This window comes from Anarrhichthys ocellatus, unplaced genomic scaffold (genome assembly GCF_004355925.1).
Source record: "Anarrhichthys ocellatus isolate YVR2014 unplaced genomic scaffold, GSC_Weel_1.0 scaffold5, whole genome shotgun sequence".
NCBI classification, from domain to species: Eukaryota; Metazoa; Chordata; class Actinopteri; order Perciformes; family Anarhichadidae; genus Anarrhichthys; species Anarrhichthys ocellatus.
Window position 1 is genome coordinate 3230246 of NW_022280035.1, and position 16065 is coordinate 3246310.

Sequence of the window (16065 nt, forward strand, 5' to 3'; positions counted from 1 at the left end):
ATACTTGAGTAAATGTACTTAAATACTTACTGCTGTGTTAAAATGAGCTCATGATTTGGTTGAAATGTGGATCTCAATGACCATCATTTAGTGTGAAGCAGGTCTTACCTATGTATTAAATGATGCTATGGAAACAACAGTTATCTGTAAGCTAGATGTCTAAAACATTCACTTTTCAACCAGATTTTGATCATTTTAACCTCCACCTCTCAAAGTCTCTTGACGTGCAAATTCAATTCAATTCAATTTATTTTTGTATAGCCCACAATCAGAAATTACAAATTTGCCTCAGAGGTCTTTACAATATGTACACATTTGACATCCTCTTGTCCCGGAACTCTCACATCAGAACAGGAAAAACTCCCCCAAAAAACCCCTTTAACGGGGAGAAAAGAGGGAGAGACCTTAGGGAGAGCAACAGAGGAGGGATCCCTCTCCCAGGATGGACAGAAGTGCAATAGATGTCATGTGTAGAACAGGATAACAGAATTACAACACATTCAATGTATGACAGAACCATGGCAGGAGGCAAGACCTGGTCCAGGTATAACCCGGATACACAGGAACCTGTGAGGCGAGAAAGCACAGAGACTCTGGTGAAGAAGCAGGTCAATAATGTGCATTAATGGTATCGGTAATATGAAATAGTAATGTGAGTAATAATAAAAGTGATATTAGCAGTTGGAGTCAGCAGGGCCATGGTAGGAGGAAGGACCAGGGTCCAGATGAAACCATGCTCCATGGAAACCTGTGAGGAGAGAAAGCACAAGGACTCCGGGGAAGAGACAAAATCAGTACTGTGCATTAATGGCATCGGTAATAGGGTTAATAATGTTAATAATGAAGATCATAGTAGGTGTCAGCAGGGCCATGGATGGTTGAAGGACCAGTGTCCAGATAAAACTGCGGTCATGGGAACCTGTGAGGCGAGAAAGCACAAATACTCCGGGGAAGAAGTAAAGTTAGTAATGAGCATTAATGGGACATCAATTCATACAGACAGAGGTGAAGAAGAGGAGGAGAGAGGTGCTCAGTGTATCCTAAGGAAGTCCCCCTGTAGTTTTTGCCGATACCAGTTTGTCTAAGGCCGGTCCAAGGCAAACCAGAGCCAGCCCTAACTATAAGCACTATCAAAGAGGGGAGTCTTAAGCCTACTCTTAAATGTGGTGAGTGTGTCTGCCCCCCGGACTGAAACGGGTAGCTGGTTCCACAAAAGAGGAGCTTGATAACTGAAGGCTCTGGCTCCCATCCTACTTTTTAAGACTCTAGGAACCAAAAGTAACCCTGAGTTAATGGAGCGCAGCTCTCTAGTAGGGCAGTATGGTACTATAAGCTCAAATCACCACATCAATGCTTGCTGGGTTTACCTTCAACTGTAAACCAGTTAGTCAATATAATACCATCACCAAAAGTAGTATCACTTTCTCCATTTTTCCTCTGTGCCTCTGTTCCTGTTGATAAAAAACACAAATAGAACAGAGGACGACGAATGAAAACAAAAGAAATTAACCTCATTCAAGTGAGTTGTTCAGACATTCAGCAAACTTTGATTAAAATAAAAACCCTCAGACATTGAATGGTCCTTTCCTTTGGTTTAATAAAACAATACTGTAAGAGACTCAGATTGAATCTGACTACAAACCTTACATGGAATTAACACCTCCCTGGCTGGAAAGTGACAATTTTTCCAGGATTTTGGGAAGTTTATTTGCAACCTGCTACATAGTATCTGTAACGTGCTACATCCATTATGTTAGAATCAGTCATGTAACAATCATAATCTCTTTATGTTAGAGTGCATTAATGCTGAACAATGCACAGAAAAGTTATTCTGACTCCCTCATTATAAGTAATAAAAGGATTTAATAAATTTTCTGAGCTAAGAAGCCACATATCTCATGTGCTTGGTGAACGTTATTTAAGGCTTTTTTGATATAAAAGCAAGCTGACATGTTCTAGCTCTGGCATGAAAAGTGTTGGATTTAGTTGGAAGCAGGAGCAGAGTCCACCGAGGATCATTCACATACCTTCACTGAACAGTTATACAGTCATTAATAAGCACTATATCCAAAAGACTTTTAAAAAGCCCAACTGTTTACATCTGTACATCGCACATGCGTCCACATTTTGTGCTGTACATTCTCTTTAGCATGCACTTTCGCTTTCATGCGAGGAACACAGCAGAATCACGAACATAGATAGTGTCATAAAAGAGGATAAGAAATCTCATCCTTGCTTAACAAATAAAATTATCTTTAACAACCACAACTGACAACTTATTCATTGAACAGAATCAGTGTCTTCTGACATGCACAAGGTGTAACACAAAATACAGTGTCATTGAAAATGCTGCTTACAGTCTGTGCAAACACCTCACTATAGTGCTCTTTACACAGACTTTCTCCTTGAACGAGGGAACTCACGGAAGCTATGCCCCGGTGAGAGCGTGCTTCCTGGGGAAGAGAGTCCAGTGTTGTCCCTGGAGCCCGGCGAGCAGCCCTGGATCCTGTAGGAGACTGAGTTGTCGAAAACAGAATTGATATGACAGCCGTGGTGCTCACCGTGGGACATAAGAGGACTATCACAAATCCCCAAACGGTAGCACACACAGGAGCAGAGGGAGCTTAGGCTTGTCTCTGGCTGGCGTCTGCCTGCCTTGATCTGAAAATGCAGCCTGTGTCTGCAGGGGCTTCCTTGCCTTTCCTGATCCGCTGGGGAAGCGATGAGGTTGGTGCAGCTGGTTCCTTCCTCCATCGGGAGGAAGAGCGTGCTGTGGCTGCGACCGTGCACCGCATTGCTCCTGTTCCTCTCTCTGTGGCTGCCTCTGCTCTGTTCCCCTACAACACGGAGACCCAGAGACCCATCCAAAAGGCCCCGGTCCCTCTTCAGCGACGCCCTCTCTTGAGCGTCCCTCCGCTCATCCTCGGTGTTCATGGTGAGGAAGCGAAGCACCACCAAGTTCAAGAAGGCCCCGATAACAGTTAGCCCCACCAGGATGTACATGAAGCTGAACGCCACGTAGGGCGTTTTCTCCTGGAGGTCCTCCTTTTTCTGCAGGGCCACAAAGTCCCCGAAGCCGATAGTGGTGAGTGTGATGAAGCAGTAGTAGTAAGCATGGAAGAAGCTCCATCGCTCAAAGTGGGAGAAGGCTGCGGCCCCAACACACAGGGTTCCAATGCAGGACAGGAAGCCCACCAGGACCATGTTCTCCATGGACACCTCAGTGCGTCGACAGCCCAGGCACTGCTTCACCTTATGTAGGAGATAGCGGACAAACGTGTTCATCCTTTCTCCCAGGCTCTGGAACATGACCAAAGTGAGAGGAATTCCCAGTACAGCGTAGAACATGCAGAAGACCTTTCCGGCATCTGTGCCTGGTGCTGCATGACCATAACCTTAATGCAGAGGGATGGAAATGAGAAGGCGCATCACCCACAACGCATACTGTGGCAATGCTTGGATGCTGAAACGTGGATCTATTTCTTTAATTCATGATTTAGTCTGCAAAACAAGCCTTAAATGTTGCATTAACTTAGAGGAAATATAAATGCTCCACTGTAAATACTATAGCAACAGAGTCAAACAGTACCCCCCATGTCTAAAGATAGAAGCATGACATCAACTTACCAATGGTGGTGATGACTGTTATGGCAAAGTAAAAAGAGCCAGCAAATTTCCATTGTCTCCCGGCGCGATGGGGCTCAGCTTGCAGCACCACTCGTTCGATTTCGCGGTAGTCGTGCTCGGAGAAGCGGTACTTCTTCTTCATCTCGTTGCGCTTCTGCTCCAAGATGCGTCTGCGGGAGCTCTCCGACTCGGACTCCAGCGCGTCAAACACCGCGGCGCCGACCAGCAAGTAGGAGAACATGCAGAGGATGAGCGACAGGGTCCGGACGTTTTGCTTCTTCATCCTCGGCGTCGACGTGAAAGTCGGCAGCAGATAGGCGCACCGTTACAGGTGGTACCGTTCCCTCAGCGCGGTCTCCACATTGGTGTTGCTGCCTGTTGCGTGAAACGTAGCAGCGGGAGAAAATAAAAGCAGGAAATCTGTTTTCACCAGGTTTATGTAAAAACGCGCATATCCTGCTGAGCGCTTTGAGAGCGATCGATGCTCTCAACTCGGTCATCAGCAAGTGGCCTCAGCTTGCCTCTTCGCATGCGCAAACCACTCCAAAATAATAATAAAAAAAGCGGTATGAAATGTATGAATAAGACACTTCGTACGCGTTTGCAGCAATGTTCAGTCTTATCCCAGCTGTGTGTAACAAGTGAAGTCCCGACTCAGTCGATACCAATCTAACATGAGGAGGGGGGTTCAGCACCACGGACAGCGACCAGCGGGATCTCACATCTGGCCTTGAAACTGCGCATCTAAAAGTGGAGACAGCCAGAGGCTGAGAAACACGGACGACCAGGGTTTCAGGCACAAAGCTTTACAGAGCTATCCTAAAACATGTTTTCGGGTTTAGTAACATGATGAGAACTAAATTGCTTTGTTAGTTAGGGTTTATTTGCACCACTGACAAAACATAAATGGATGAAAAAGAATTGTGTTTGCCTTCTGAAAACATCCCAAAAAATAAATAAGACAATGAAAGCTAAAATGAGTTTGACCAATTCAATATTCGATAATAATGAGTAGGCCTTGATGTGAAATGGATTATGAAGCAAGGACAGTTTTAGTTGAGACAATACATTGTTTAATAAGTAATGTAATGATGTCATCTCATGTGAATTATCATCCTTTTACAGCCTCAGAATAATAACATAATAATAACAATAAAGTGTGTGTGTGTGCGTGCGTGTGTGTTGTGTCTGCACAAACTGATGCATGCTGGTACAGTTGTTGAATAAACGACATCGCTTCTGAAAACTTACTGGTGATGCCGGTTGCCACGGTTACTCATACCAGAAGCACAGACTTGAAGTGTCAGTGAGGAGATAATACGTTAAGCACAATGATCCGGGCCCTCGTTCGGTGAATTGTGTCGCAACATCCAGTATCAATCATTCAAGCTGGATTTTCTAGTCAAGAGTGGAAGGAAAGAACAGAAAGGGCACACAGTTGTTCCAGATGAAAACGTAACGGGAGCGTCAGTAGAAGCAGCAGCAGCGTTCTGCAGGTGGATCACTTTGTGTTCTTTTGTTCCTCTAGAAACAGAGCAACCTGCTCTCAGAGGCCCTGTTTTTGTGTTATGTGGCTAAATCAGCACGCTTGCATCCCTGTCGTGATTCAAACCAGCTCTCCATAAAGCAATTACATCTCCGCTGATAAGAGAGGAACCTGAAGCCCCCAACAGCCACCCATCAATCTGCACAGCGTGTATCCACATCCTTTTCAAAGCCCAAGGACCTGGAACAAAGTGAGGAGGCCCATCAATCCCCATCAGGCCTGGGCTTCAGGATAAGTATTTAGACTCTAGAGATGCTTCATCGATTTAGTTTGGGCTCTCTTTGTTCTCTCTGCTCTCTCAATGACATTTCATTATCACGCTCACATATTACCGTGTCATTTACGAGGAACAATGGAAACAAATGAAGTGGATTATGGAAATGCCTTCCAGTGTCCACTTTCTTGGTCGCAATGCCTCATTTTCTTTAAATGTCAGATGTATATTATTAAATTCTGGCACATGAATATTAATGCTTTTCCTCTTTTACAGTCTACATTTGTTACATTATTATTATCTTTCCCACGGTTGCTGATTGACAGCTGGTAGGTTTTTTTTTTAGCTCAAACCAAAAAAATATATTTAGCTGTTTCTAAGTGCTCATTGTATCTCATCTCCAAAATAATTAAAATGTATCCACGAAAGTAATAATTATGAGTCACCAAAATGCCTGTATTTATTTTCCCACCTCGTTTGATTCGTGAACAGCCTGTTGAAACAGCAACAGTGTGAATATTTAGGAACCTTTTTTGATTGCAAGTTTTACAGCCATCACAGGACACATTTTTAAAAAAGCAATGCAGCACTTGTATCTAATCAGGAAATTGGATTCATGAGACATGAGCAAGAACGTTTTAGAGAATGTTTGCAGAAGTCTTCTTGAACGTGTTTTAACTTTTAATGGGCACCTGGGGGCTAAGATCTAGATACAATTATTGGGAAAGAATGAAAGTAATGGGATATATGACGCAGGTGAAACAAAAACCTTGACAAATTGCATCTGATCCTGTTTGTCCTCTTTTTAAAAGAATTCATAAAACTGCCCTCTGGAAAACGCTACAGATCCACCGCAGCAACCGAAAACATTCACAAAAAGTCTTTCATACCAAATGCCATAAAACACCGCCCACACTGAGACCATGTTCGCTATTGTCGTCTGTACTGTGCGTGTTGTGCCTTTTATTGCTTGTGATTTATGATGTGTTTTAACTACCAGATTAGTATTAATCCTATGAATCCTTTTATATTTTTTTACTCTCATGCAACATTAAACGCTGTCAACAAAAAGCATTTGTCACCTTTTTATCTTGTGAAATCAAAAAACATCTACTCGGTGTCTCAGAATATGCAGATGGTAAAAATTTGAACAAAAAAAACGTTTCAAAGATGCTTATGGCATCATGCGAAGACAAGAGGAGCTTTTGCTTGAAGGCACATTTCTCTACAAAATAAAACCCATCTGCCAATTCTGCAGGGGGAGTGGGGGGGTGCAAATCTGGAAAAAGTCCTGGAGGAGGGCTCATAGAAATTTAGCTCCTCTGTGAAAGCCAAACTTTTAGAATGGAAAGGTGGTCATTAGCAGAGAGCAGCAGCTGTGCTTTGACAAGGACATTTACAGGCACAATACATGAGTACAAGATGAGGAAGCAGCTTGAAACAGAGAACTGATTTATGAAGAGACAAACCTGTCGTCAGAGACAAGAGGACGAGGACCTGAAGACACAGAGACATGGACAGTGGGGAATCCAGCTGCAAGGGCTTTAATCTGGATGATGATAATAATGACGGATTTGATCATTTAGGACACATATCAGAATTTGAATTTGCAGTGGAGAGAAAAAGATTATGTGCTGAATCCTAATCAGATACAAGAATAAAAATCAGTGAGTTTCTGATTATATGCTTCATTAAAAACTTGTTTCAAATGTCCACGGTATCCCTTTGTGTGAACCATTAAATATGTAAATATTTAGTGTCTACGCAGAGATTACTAAATTATACCACAATTTAAACATTTTTGAACATTTATATACATTGATACTCCACATAAAATTATACATATGCATATATACATATGTACATATATATGTGTGTGTGTGTGTGTTTGTGAGTATATGTTGGGTTACCGTGGGTAAATATGACTTATTTTATTGTGTCAGTGTTATAATTGCAACCAAACCACGGTTACAATCGCCCCGCTCTGAATTTTTGCATTAAATTGAATGCATCTATTTAAATGTATGCATATTCAAGTAAAACAAATTCAGTCTGAAATGAAATGGCAGGTCATTTAAATGTGATAATCTACAGGAAGCAGGAAGCTCAACATAACAAGGGGGCAGGTAGAGTAGTAAGCCTTTTTAATGTTACTAAATTCTTGTCAAATCTCCGACAGACACAACCAGACTGGGTTTACATAATTATTATAATCCCTTTGTATATTAACAAATCTTTCCATCTGTGTTGAACTCGCTGAGAACGAGGAAACGGGGAATCCATTTTATAAAGCAGAGGCATTAAATAGGAACAGCTTATTCTGAATGCCTGCAGGGCCCGTCGGTTTCCACAGTAACTAAAAAGACCAAAAATAGAAACCCACACCAGCGACCATTTAAAATTGAATCACCCTGTGGCAATAAACAGTTCTATTTATATCTTCTAATGGTGAAATACTCCCTTGTATAAATGCATCAGTCCAATTACTGTGAGAGGATGGACATCAAGGACAAATTACATGTTTACACCCTTCAATCCTTTGTGCTGCTGGTCCAGATATTAGACAGAACTCAGACTGGATTACCAGATACATTGGACTGTGTTTGGACTGTAAGTGTGTATCAGAGAGAGAGAGAGAGCATGTGAGATTGTGTGTGAGTGGATGCAGTGTTTTTAGATGTTGTGACAAAGAGATGTTAATGACACAAGGTCAGATGGTCGATCTGCAGTTGTGAAATGTATCTAAGTAAGTACAAATTCAAGGTACTTTACTTGAGTATTTTATGCAACTTCATACTTCTACTCCACACATATATTGTATTATTTATTCCACAACATTTGTCTGACAGCAAAGTTGGTGGTTTTGAATGTGAATGTTTGTGTTCGCCTGAAGGAGGAAGTGTTCCTCTATGGTTTGAGAAAATTCTCTTACTTCTCAAGATTAAAAACAATATCTAAAAACCCTCTTGGATGCGCTGGGAAGTGCATCGTCACACAGCTGAGATTAACCAAGACTATTTAAAGGAGTTAGAATTAGCACAACATTAGACATCTACAGTAGCAAAATGCAACATAAGCATTAATGCAGCAGTAAAATGAATCCAAAAACAATATACATAATAGTAAAACTCTGACAGGGAACATTTCACTGCACGATGAATACTTTTCATATTTTAAGTATATTTTGCTGATAATACTTTTACTCATGTCAGTTTTTGAATGCAGGACTTTTACTTGTAGTGATTTTCACAGTGTGATATTCGTACTTATACTCAAGTAAAGCATCTGAATACTTCTTCCACCTACAAAGAAGAATTTAGTAAAATGTGTCGCATGGCTGTCACAGCTCTCCCTCAACAAAAATAACCAATATTTATTCATTTAGAAATACATTTTGTGAGTTATGTAGTTAAAGAATTTTACATGCAACTTAACAGTGCATGTGTTTTTCCAACGCTGCCACTCTGGCAGATCTATTTACCATGACGTCAGTCATATGATTAGTGGATTAATCGACTGGTGAATCCACAGAACATTTACCGGCAGCTATTTTAATAATTGGTTGATTGGTTTAATAATGGTTGAGGTAATTTTTCAAGCAAAATTACCAAACATTATCTTGATCCCGCTTCTCCAATGAGAGGATTTGTTGCTAAATTATGAAAATAAATACTATTTTCTCGACAAAAGTAGATTTTGTATCATTTATAAACTTAACTCAGGAAAGTCATTTATTTTATTTACATTTTAGATTCGTTTCCAGTGAGATATTAATGACTTTATATCGTGACTTTGCTGTTGTAACCATTACTGTTGCTGGTCTAGAAACAATATTAAGTTACATCTAAATTATAAATAACATTTAGCCTAAAATATGTCAACAATGCAGATAATTAAATAGCTAATTTTACTTTTAAAAAACACACAAATGTATGTTACTAAATACATTTCATCCTTGCTATATATGAATATTGTGAATCAATTTATTTATTGAGAACTATTAGAAGTATTTATACAGATTCTATCAACATCTACGCATTGAAATTGCCCGCTAAGTACTTCCTGGAACTACCGCAAGTCTACGTTCATTCAAGTGACGATCAAGCATTTTGAACCTCCGTTGACGCGACTCTCTCTTTACACGGCTCTAGTTTGCAGTTTTTATCGCCATCAACCATCTAATACAGCAAGTGTGCTGCCTTCCGGTTCTGTTGGAAACTCAAAATGTTTTGTATTAGAAAGCACACGAACAACTTCATTAAGTGACAAATGACACCCGCTTCTAAAATACGGCGTGAAAGCAAAAAGAAAGGAATAAATTGTTTCCTTAAATGTTGATAAACGCCATTAGCATTAATATCATCTATACCTTCCTGTTTTACCTTATCTTAAACTGTACCTAGATGGTGGTCACGTGAGGCAGCAACTCAAACCTACTGTTGAAGGCTTATTTTTTCTCTTAAACAGACAAGAGCGACAATTAAAGACGAACTTCCTTTCCAATTAAACTAACCGCAAACGCTATTTGTGCCAAGTTACGTGAAGTCCCATAATCGCTACTTGGAGCGGGGGTACTTAAAGGCAGCATCAGTACTGCAGACTGACGATGGTAGACCAGAGAGACGGATGATGGTCAGGGAACGTCCTCGGCTAACCTGAACATGTGATTCATGTTCGTCAAATAGCGCTAATACGGGTTACACGTTTATTTAGCCTTTAGCTAAGTCACATTACTATTTTAATAATTATGGAGGACGACTGTGTGTGTGACTACGACTCGACGTGGGACACGGAGAGTGATGGAGACGACCCGGCCGGAGAGAGCCAAACGCGTCGGTCATGTCAAGACAAAAACAAATCTGGCTGGACTTTAACTGTACGTGCTTTTATTATTTTTATTACTATCACTCGGCCAAACCACAACTTGCCTAAAATCATGTCATGGCGTTGGAATATGTTGACTTGTAACTCACTGCCTTTTCACCTGGCTGTAAAGCTAACGATAGCTGTATTGCCTCTCTGTGCTGCAGGCTTGCTAACTAGCCTAGCTAGCCTCTGACGTTAGCTTACTTTGAGGGGTTATAAGTCGCTATATATCGTTATATTTACGTTGGGCTGCTTGCAGCGATTACTATGCATACTGTGTAATATACAGCCAAAACAGACCTTTTTAAATTTAGTGTTAAACCCATTTTTTGCGGGAGTGTGAAATGGATTAGCTTGGCCTTTTTATAGGTTAACTTGCAACGTTACTGTATCGCGTTATTCCTGCTCTTCTGCTACATTACGTGCCGTGGTATCGTTAGCAATGACGAAACTGCTTGTCATAGTTCTTTTGAACTAGGATGCATTAATCCTAAATAATGATTTTTATCCACATCATCAAATTGTATACAGCGCTGAGACAGATGCAGGTTCATTTCACTTTCGATTATATTTGCAGTGGCATCATCCGCCCAGAAACATGAGGGCAGCAAAGGACATGCAGACCTACAGGAGAGGATATCCAGTAAGTCACAGCAAAGTAACCAAATGCATCTGGTCCAGCATCACTGAGAAACGTCAAATTATATATATGTGTTTTTGTCAGAATCTTACAGATGACGAGTGCTCAGAAGACAAAATGAACAATTTGCAGTTTTATCTAAATAAGTTCCCCTCCGCTCCTGATGGTAACATATCAAGATATTCTTACATTTTCAATGTTCGTTAAGTCTGTTCAGTGACACGATGCTTTCTTTATCGCTTGGTGCAGATATCTACATTGAATCATTTCTTAAGGAGTGGAAGAATGACTACAAACGACTGGAGAGAGTTCACTCGTACATTCAGTGGTATGTATTGTTTACGCCTTGGTGTGTGTCATATTCTGGTGACCTTGTAGTCGGAAGCATGCGGCACACTCTTAAAGTTTCTGTGAGGAACTTCATGAAACAGTCTAAATTTTAAACCAATGAGTCTATATGACCTACATACATAAACGAGACCATCAGCGGGAAGATTGGCTCTTTCGATTTGTTATTCTTACTGCTGGTCATCGGTGCCATCGGGACGGCTTCTGTGCAAAATTAGATGAAATCCTGCAGGTTTCAACACAAACCTATTCAGCTCAGACTTTAACGAGGTCTCTGGCACCAGCCGGCCCGCCATCGATGATCCGGCTTCGCTGCTGCCAGTAGCGCCTCCTCCTCCGGCCAGGAGCAGGGCATTGCCTCGCTGATTGCTGGGAGCCAACATTGGCACCATGCTGCTGGTGGCCCAGGCCGTATTGCTGGGCAATCTGGAGGGAAGTGAGGCAAGAGAGAACCAGAACCACTGCCAGTGAAATTAGGTTTTTTTAAAGGGACTCTGGTGCTCAGAAACACTACCACTTATGTCCACAGGAGCTGCCAAAATCAACGCAAAATGAAAGTTCCTTGTAGTAACTTTAAGCAAGGAGTTAAAACAGTAAATAGTAGTTTGCAAACTTTGTGCGCTAGTAAGACAATTAATTAACCTACTAGCTTTCAAAGAACCTTTAGTGACCGAATAGCACACAGTCGTGCATTGATAAAGCCCTTATCCAAATGAAAAGGTCTCTTCTCGTTCAGCCATTACTTTTTTAAACAATTTTAAGAAAAGAAAAACTATGATTAAGTTGACACTAAATCCCAATTGTACCAGAAGGATGTCGTGTCGACATGAAAGCTTTGTGAATCCTTGACTGTTTATTAGAAGGATATACTTAGTAAAGTCACAGGGCTTCAGAGTTGTACGTGATGTTTGATGAAGCACAGAGTATATTTTATGTTGGGGTGAAGAACGCTTGTCGGGACCGCTGAAGTCATCTTCACTGAACGAGTATCGTTTCATTAGAAGTTAATTGATTTTCTGTCATCAGGCTGTTTCCACTGCGAGAGCCGGGGGTTAATTACATGGCTTCAGAACTCACCAAGAAAGAGATTGAGGTCAGTGCACAACATGAAACTACAAATTAATTTGACCATTTATGCAACAAAATCTGGTCAATGCAAAGCTGAAATCAAATGTCATCCAGTGAGTTGAATGTGTATTTCAGATGCTGTGGCTAGAGATGCATTATGTGAGAAAAGCTTCAGAGGATTATCAACTAAGACAAATGCTCCAAAAAGTACTTAAACAGGTTGAAAGCTGCGTATCTGATGAAATTTAGTTATTAGAAATATTGCATTGTATTATGTAAAAGATTTCTACGAACATCATTTGTACACTTCTTAGAAACTGCAGGATTGGTTATCAAGCAAACACTTATCGACCTTATTTTAATGTTTAGGAAACCTGTTATGGAACATTCGGCTCTTTTCATAAAGACACACAACCCATATTTTCCTCTTCTACCCGTAACTTAACCAAAATTCAAATGTTTGACCCGTGTTACTGGTGATTTGTTCATATTTTTACCTCTACTGCTTGTGCTCACCAGGCCTTCAAGAAGAACGAGGAGGCTAAAAAGAGACTAGTCGAGTCCTATGAACTCATGTTGGGCTTCTATGGCATGCGTTTGGTCAACAAGGAGACGGGCGAAATAAAACGAGCAGATAACTGGAAGGAGCGATTTGGAAACCTGGAGCGGTGAATATTTTAAAAAAAGTCTCATACATGCAACGTCGATGTATAAATGTCTGTTTGTAATCTCAGCTTCAACTGCAATTCTCTCGCAGGAATATGCACAACAACCTGCGCATCACTCGCATCCTGAAGAGCCTCGGGGAGCTGGGCTTTGAGCACTACCAGGCCCCTCTGGTGCACTTCTTTCTGGAAGAGACTCTAGTCAAGAAGACCCTGAGCAATGTTAAGCGCAGCGTGCTCGACTACTTCCTGTTTGCTGTCCTGGACAAGCAGAAACGTCAGGAGCTCGTGCGCTTCGCCTACTTTCATTTTGAGCCAAAGGACAAGTTTGTGTGGTGTCCCAGAAAGATTCAGAGACAACTCAGGAAGGCAGAGAAGAAATCTGACGCGGTTGGGAATGGAGATGGAAAAGATGAGGCGTATTCACGGAGTAAAGGCAAAGATGGAGAGCTGGTTGTGCAACAAAAAGAGGACGGACTGGATAATGTTTCGAAGGCTCAGAAAGGAACCGATAAGACGGCAAGTAAAGACAAAAACAAACTGTCTGAGCCCGAGACTAAACCAGAAACAGAGACTGTCGGAAATGGAAACGCAGAGTCTAATGAAAGTTTGGGGAATGGAAATGACTCTACAGACGATGTCGATGAAATGGATCAGTCGTCCAGTCTCGACTCTGCGACGGCAAAAAACGAGCCCTGTGCGGACAGCGAGGACGCATCTACCAACGACTCCAAGGACACCACCCAGGAACCAGATGACAATATGCAAACGGATGCAGACATAGACACTGAAAAACCACCGAAGAAGAAGAGAGAAGACGACAAGGAGCTGCAAAGCAACGACTCCGCTAGCGGGCCGATGGAGGAGAAGGCTGGCGCTGATAAAGCCGCCGGTCAGACGAGCCCCTCTGTGCAGACGAGCCCCTCTGTGCAGACGCCCCCTAAGACTTCAAAACATTCGCCTGCTCTTTCTTCTGGAAGAGAGGAAAAAATCCCAAGGACTGATTTTAATCAAGTGGCAGATAAAAAGGAAGAGGAGGAAACGTCGAAGGCAAATGAGACGCCAACAAATGGGTCGGCGACGAGCACCGACAAAGACAAACAGACAAACAGGAAGGAGTCGGAGGACGTCGATATGGAATCAAACCCCTCAAGCTCAGACCAAAATGTGAAGAGTTCATGAAGAAGATGCATAACTTTGAGCTTAAATGAAATGTACTATAGGGACAGAGTATGACTTAAAAAGACTTCCTGGGCCTTGTTTCTACTATATTTGTTGTTTAGATATTAATTATTTTCACTTTGAACGAGTATGAAATCATTAATTTGCTGAATGTGGGACAGGATGTTGGTCGGTTTCCTCGTGGCCATCAGACAAGCTTAAAGGAGAATTCTGATCTCTAAATTCTAATTTTTTTATTTTTTTTTTTTTTTTGGTTAAGTCCCATGAAAACGATCAAAACCAACAGGAGGCTAACATGTTAGCATTAGTAGCTAGCGTGTGCCAGCCGTCTAGTCTCCCCACAACCAACAGTGCGTTGGCTGAGCTCTCAATGCTTTCTGGCTTCTTTATTCTATCCGTGACTCTCGGCTCCAATCCCATTGATTCTCATTGAACACGTGAATCCTCAAATATTGACGACATAGTTGTTGTTTAAGTCTAAATCCTTTCACAGGAAGTGACTAGTTTTTCTCGAATGCTACTAAACGGGAGTAAGAAGTGGGTTTTGTTGGGGACTTTTTTTTCAGCAGCATGTGTGATTGACTGAAAATGAACTTCAGCGTGTTATATTATTATGTTATTGTGATGAAGGGGCATGTTGGCCAGTGCGACATTGTTGCTTAGTGACTGATATGAGGTACACAGACGATACTTTTGAGTATCATGAATTGTTTGTCTTTTCATGAAATTTGTCGACAAACAGAAAACCTGAATATCAGACTTTCCTTTTGATGTAGTTGTGATATTTAATAAGCGTGATTTATTAATGTATATCAAGAAAATGATGGATCAGCATTAACACCGTAATACTTTCACAATTTAATAATTGTTTTGCACTGAAAAATAATGAATTGAAAGAGTTGTTTTTTTTGTTTTTTCTCTCTTTGGGCTGTTTGTGTAAGAACATCACCTGTACTAGTCTGTGTTCCTGCTGGACCCCACTGAATGTCACTTAAGTTATATCTCAATAATGTTGCACAATCCGTATGCTCTCATGAAGCCTTGGCAGGCAGACGCGTTAACAACAAAGCCTTGCCAGCGATGTGATGGGACTGGTTGATTGTACAATATGTAAGTCTGATAAAGCGTTGGCTGTGATTTAAAGTCCACTGTATGTTCATTTGACATGAGTGAAGTCCATGAACATGTGAAAGCCAGGGCGCGTACGTTGATGCATCTTTTTATATTTGCACTTCAATTTCACTATTCATTATTAAAGCTATGAGATTTACATAATGAAATGGTGATTACTTTATAAAAGTGCTGAATTGTTTACATATGACTTTCCCCTCCCAACTGGCTGTTAAAGCAGAATAAAGTTAAACTATTTTTTGAAGTTGTTATGAAATGAATGTGTTCAGCCAGAGTCTCGTTATAGTCGAGTAAATAGCAATCCTCAGAATAACACCGGTAGATGTCGGCTTCTGTTGCTGAGACTATTATTTGAAATCCCAGCAGCATATAGTCCGAAATATCTTCTTTTTTTACCCCAGCAAACAGACCTTCAGTGAAGTTACATGACTCACAACCGAGGGAAGAAGAAGAAGAGAAAAGTTTAATTTAGAGATATTGACGCAACACGATTTGTTCAGCACTTTGGATCCGTTTGGAGTGGAGGGTGAGTAAGGACAGCAAGAAATGCTGCTGGAGTCTGAGCTCGTTGGTTGCGTTGTTCCTGCCAGCCTCCATTTATAGATCGACCCGTTTGTGACGGATGTGTTTTGAAGTTAGGTTGAGAGTAGTGCTCAGGTTTGTCATTTAAGAGAGGAAATGGATTTAAGCTTTTTTTAAATCCATATAGACTTATGATTTAATGATGTAAGCTATTCCTTTATGTTGATTTGTGGTCAAGATATTTGCATCTGTGCCC

General features: G+C 41.2%; 2 protein-coding genes across 3 annotated transcripts; one reads left to right on the forward strand and one right to left on the reverse strand.

Moving 5' to 3' along the window:
- Nucleotides 1–1318: 1318 nt before the first annotated feature.
- kcnk15 (potassium channel, subfamily K, member 15) lies at nucleotides 1319–4242 on the reverse strand. The gene is made up of 2 exons (XM_031844401.1): nucleotides 3628–4242; nucleotides 1319–3395 (listed from the first exon to the last, which is right to left on the reverse strand). Exons 1-2 carry the CDS (start codon nucleotides 3908–3910, stop codon nucleotides 2389–2391), a joined length of 1290 nt encoding a protein of 429 aa, XP_031700261.1. The 5' UTR covers nucleotides 3911–4242; the 3' UTR covers nucleotides 1319–2388.
- A 5750-nt stretch (nucleotides 4243–9992) lies between these two features.
- Nucleotides 9993–15531, forward strand: ogfr (opioid growth factor receptor). Of its 2 annotated transcripts, XM_031844393.1 has the most exons (7): nucleotides 9993–10263; nucleotides 10831–10896; nucleotides 10978–11059; nucleotides 11143–11221; nucleotides 12268–12334; nucleotides 12829–12977; nucleotides 13067–15531. In XM_031844393.1, exons 1-7 carry the CDS (start codon nucleotides 10135–10137, stop codon nucleotides 14154–14156), a joined length of 1662 nt encoding a protein of 553 aa, XP_031700253.1. In that variant the 5' UTR covers nucleotides 9993–10134; the 3' UTR covers nucleotides 14157–15531. The 2 variants fall into 2 exon arrangements, with proteins under 2 accessions (XP_031700253.1, XP_031700252.1); XM_031844392.1 differs by having other exon boundaries at nucleotides 10831–11059.
- The last annotated feature ends 534 nt before the right edge of the window (nucleotides 15532–16065 follow it).

Excerpts from the sequence above, each read along its gene's own strand:
- kcnk15 (XM_031844401.1), bottom strand. The coding sequence starts at position 3,910 with ATGAAGAAGCAAAACGTCCGGACCCTGTCGCTCATCCTCTGCATGTTC. Across the intron at positions 3,396-3,627 it reads AACAGTCATCACCACCATTG|GTTATGGTCATGCAGCACCA; the intron begins GTAAGTTGATGT and ends CTCTGCATTAAG.
- ogfr (XM_031844392.1), top strand. The coding sequence starts at position 10,135 with ATGGAGGACGACTGTGTGTGTGACTACGACTCGACGTGGGACACGGAG. Across the intron at positions 10,264-10,830 it reads AATCTGGCTGGACTTTAACT|TGGCATCATCCGCCCAGAAA; the intron begins GTACGTGCTTTT and ends TTATATTTGCAG. Across the intron at positions 12,335-12,828 it reads TCACCAAGAAAGAGATTGAG|GCCTTCAAGAAGAACGAGGA; the intron begins GTCAGTGCACAA and ends TGTGCTCACCAG.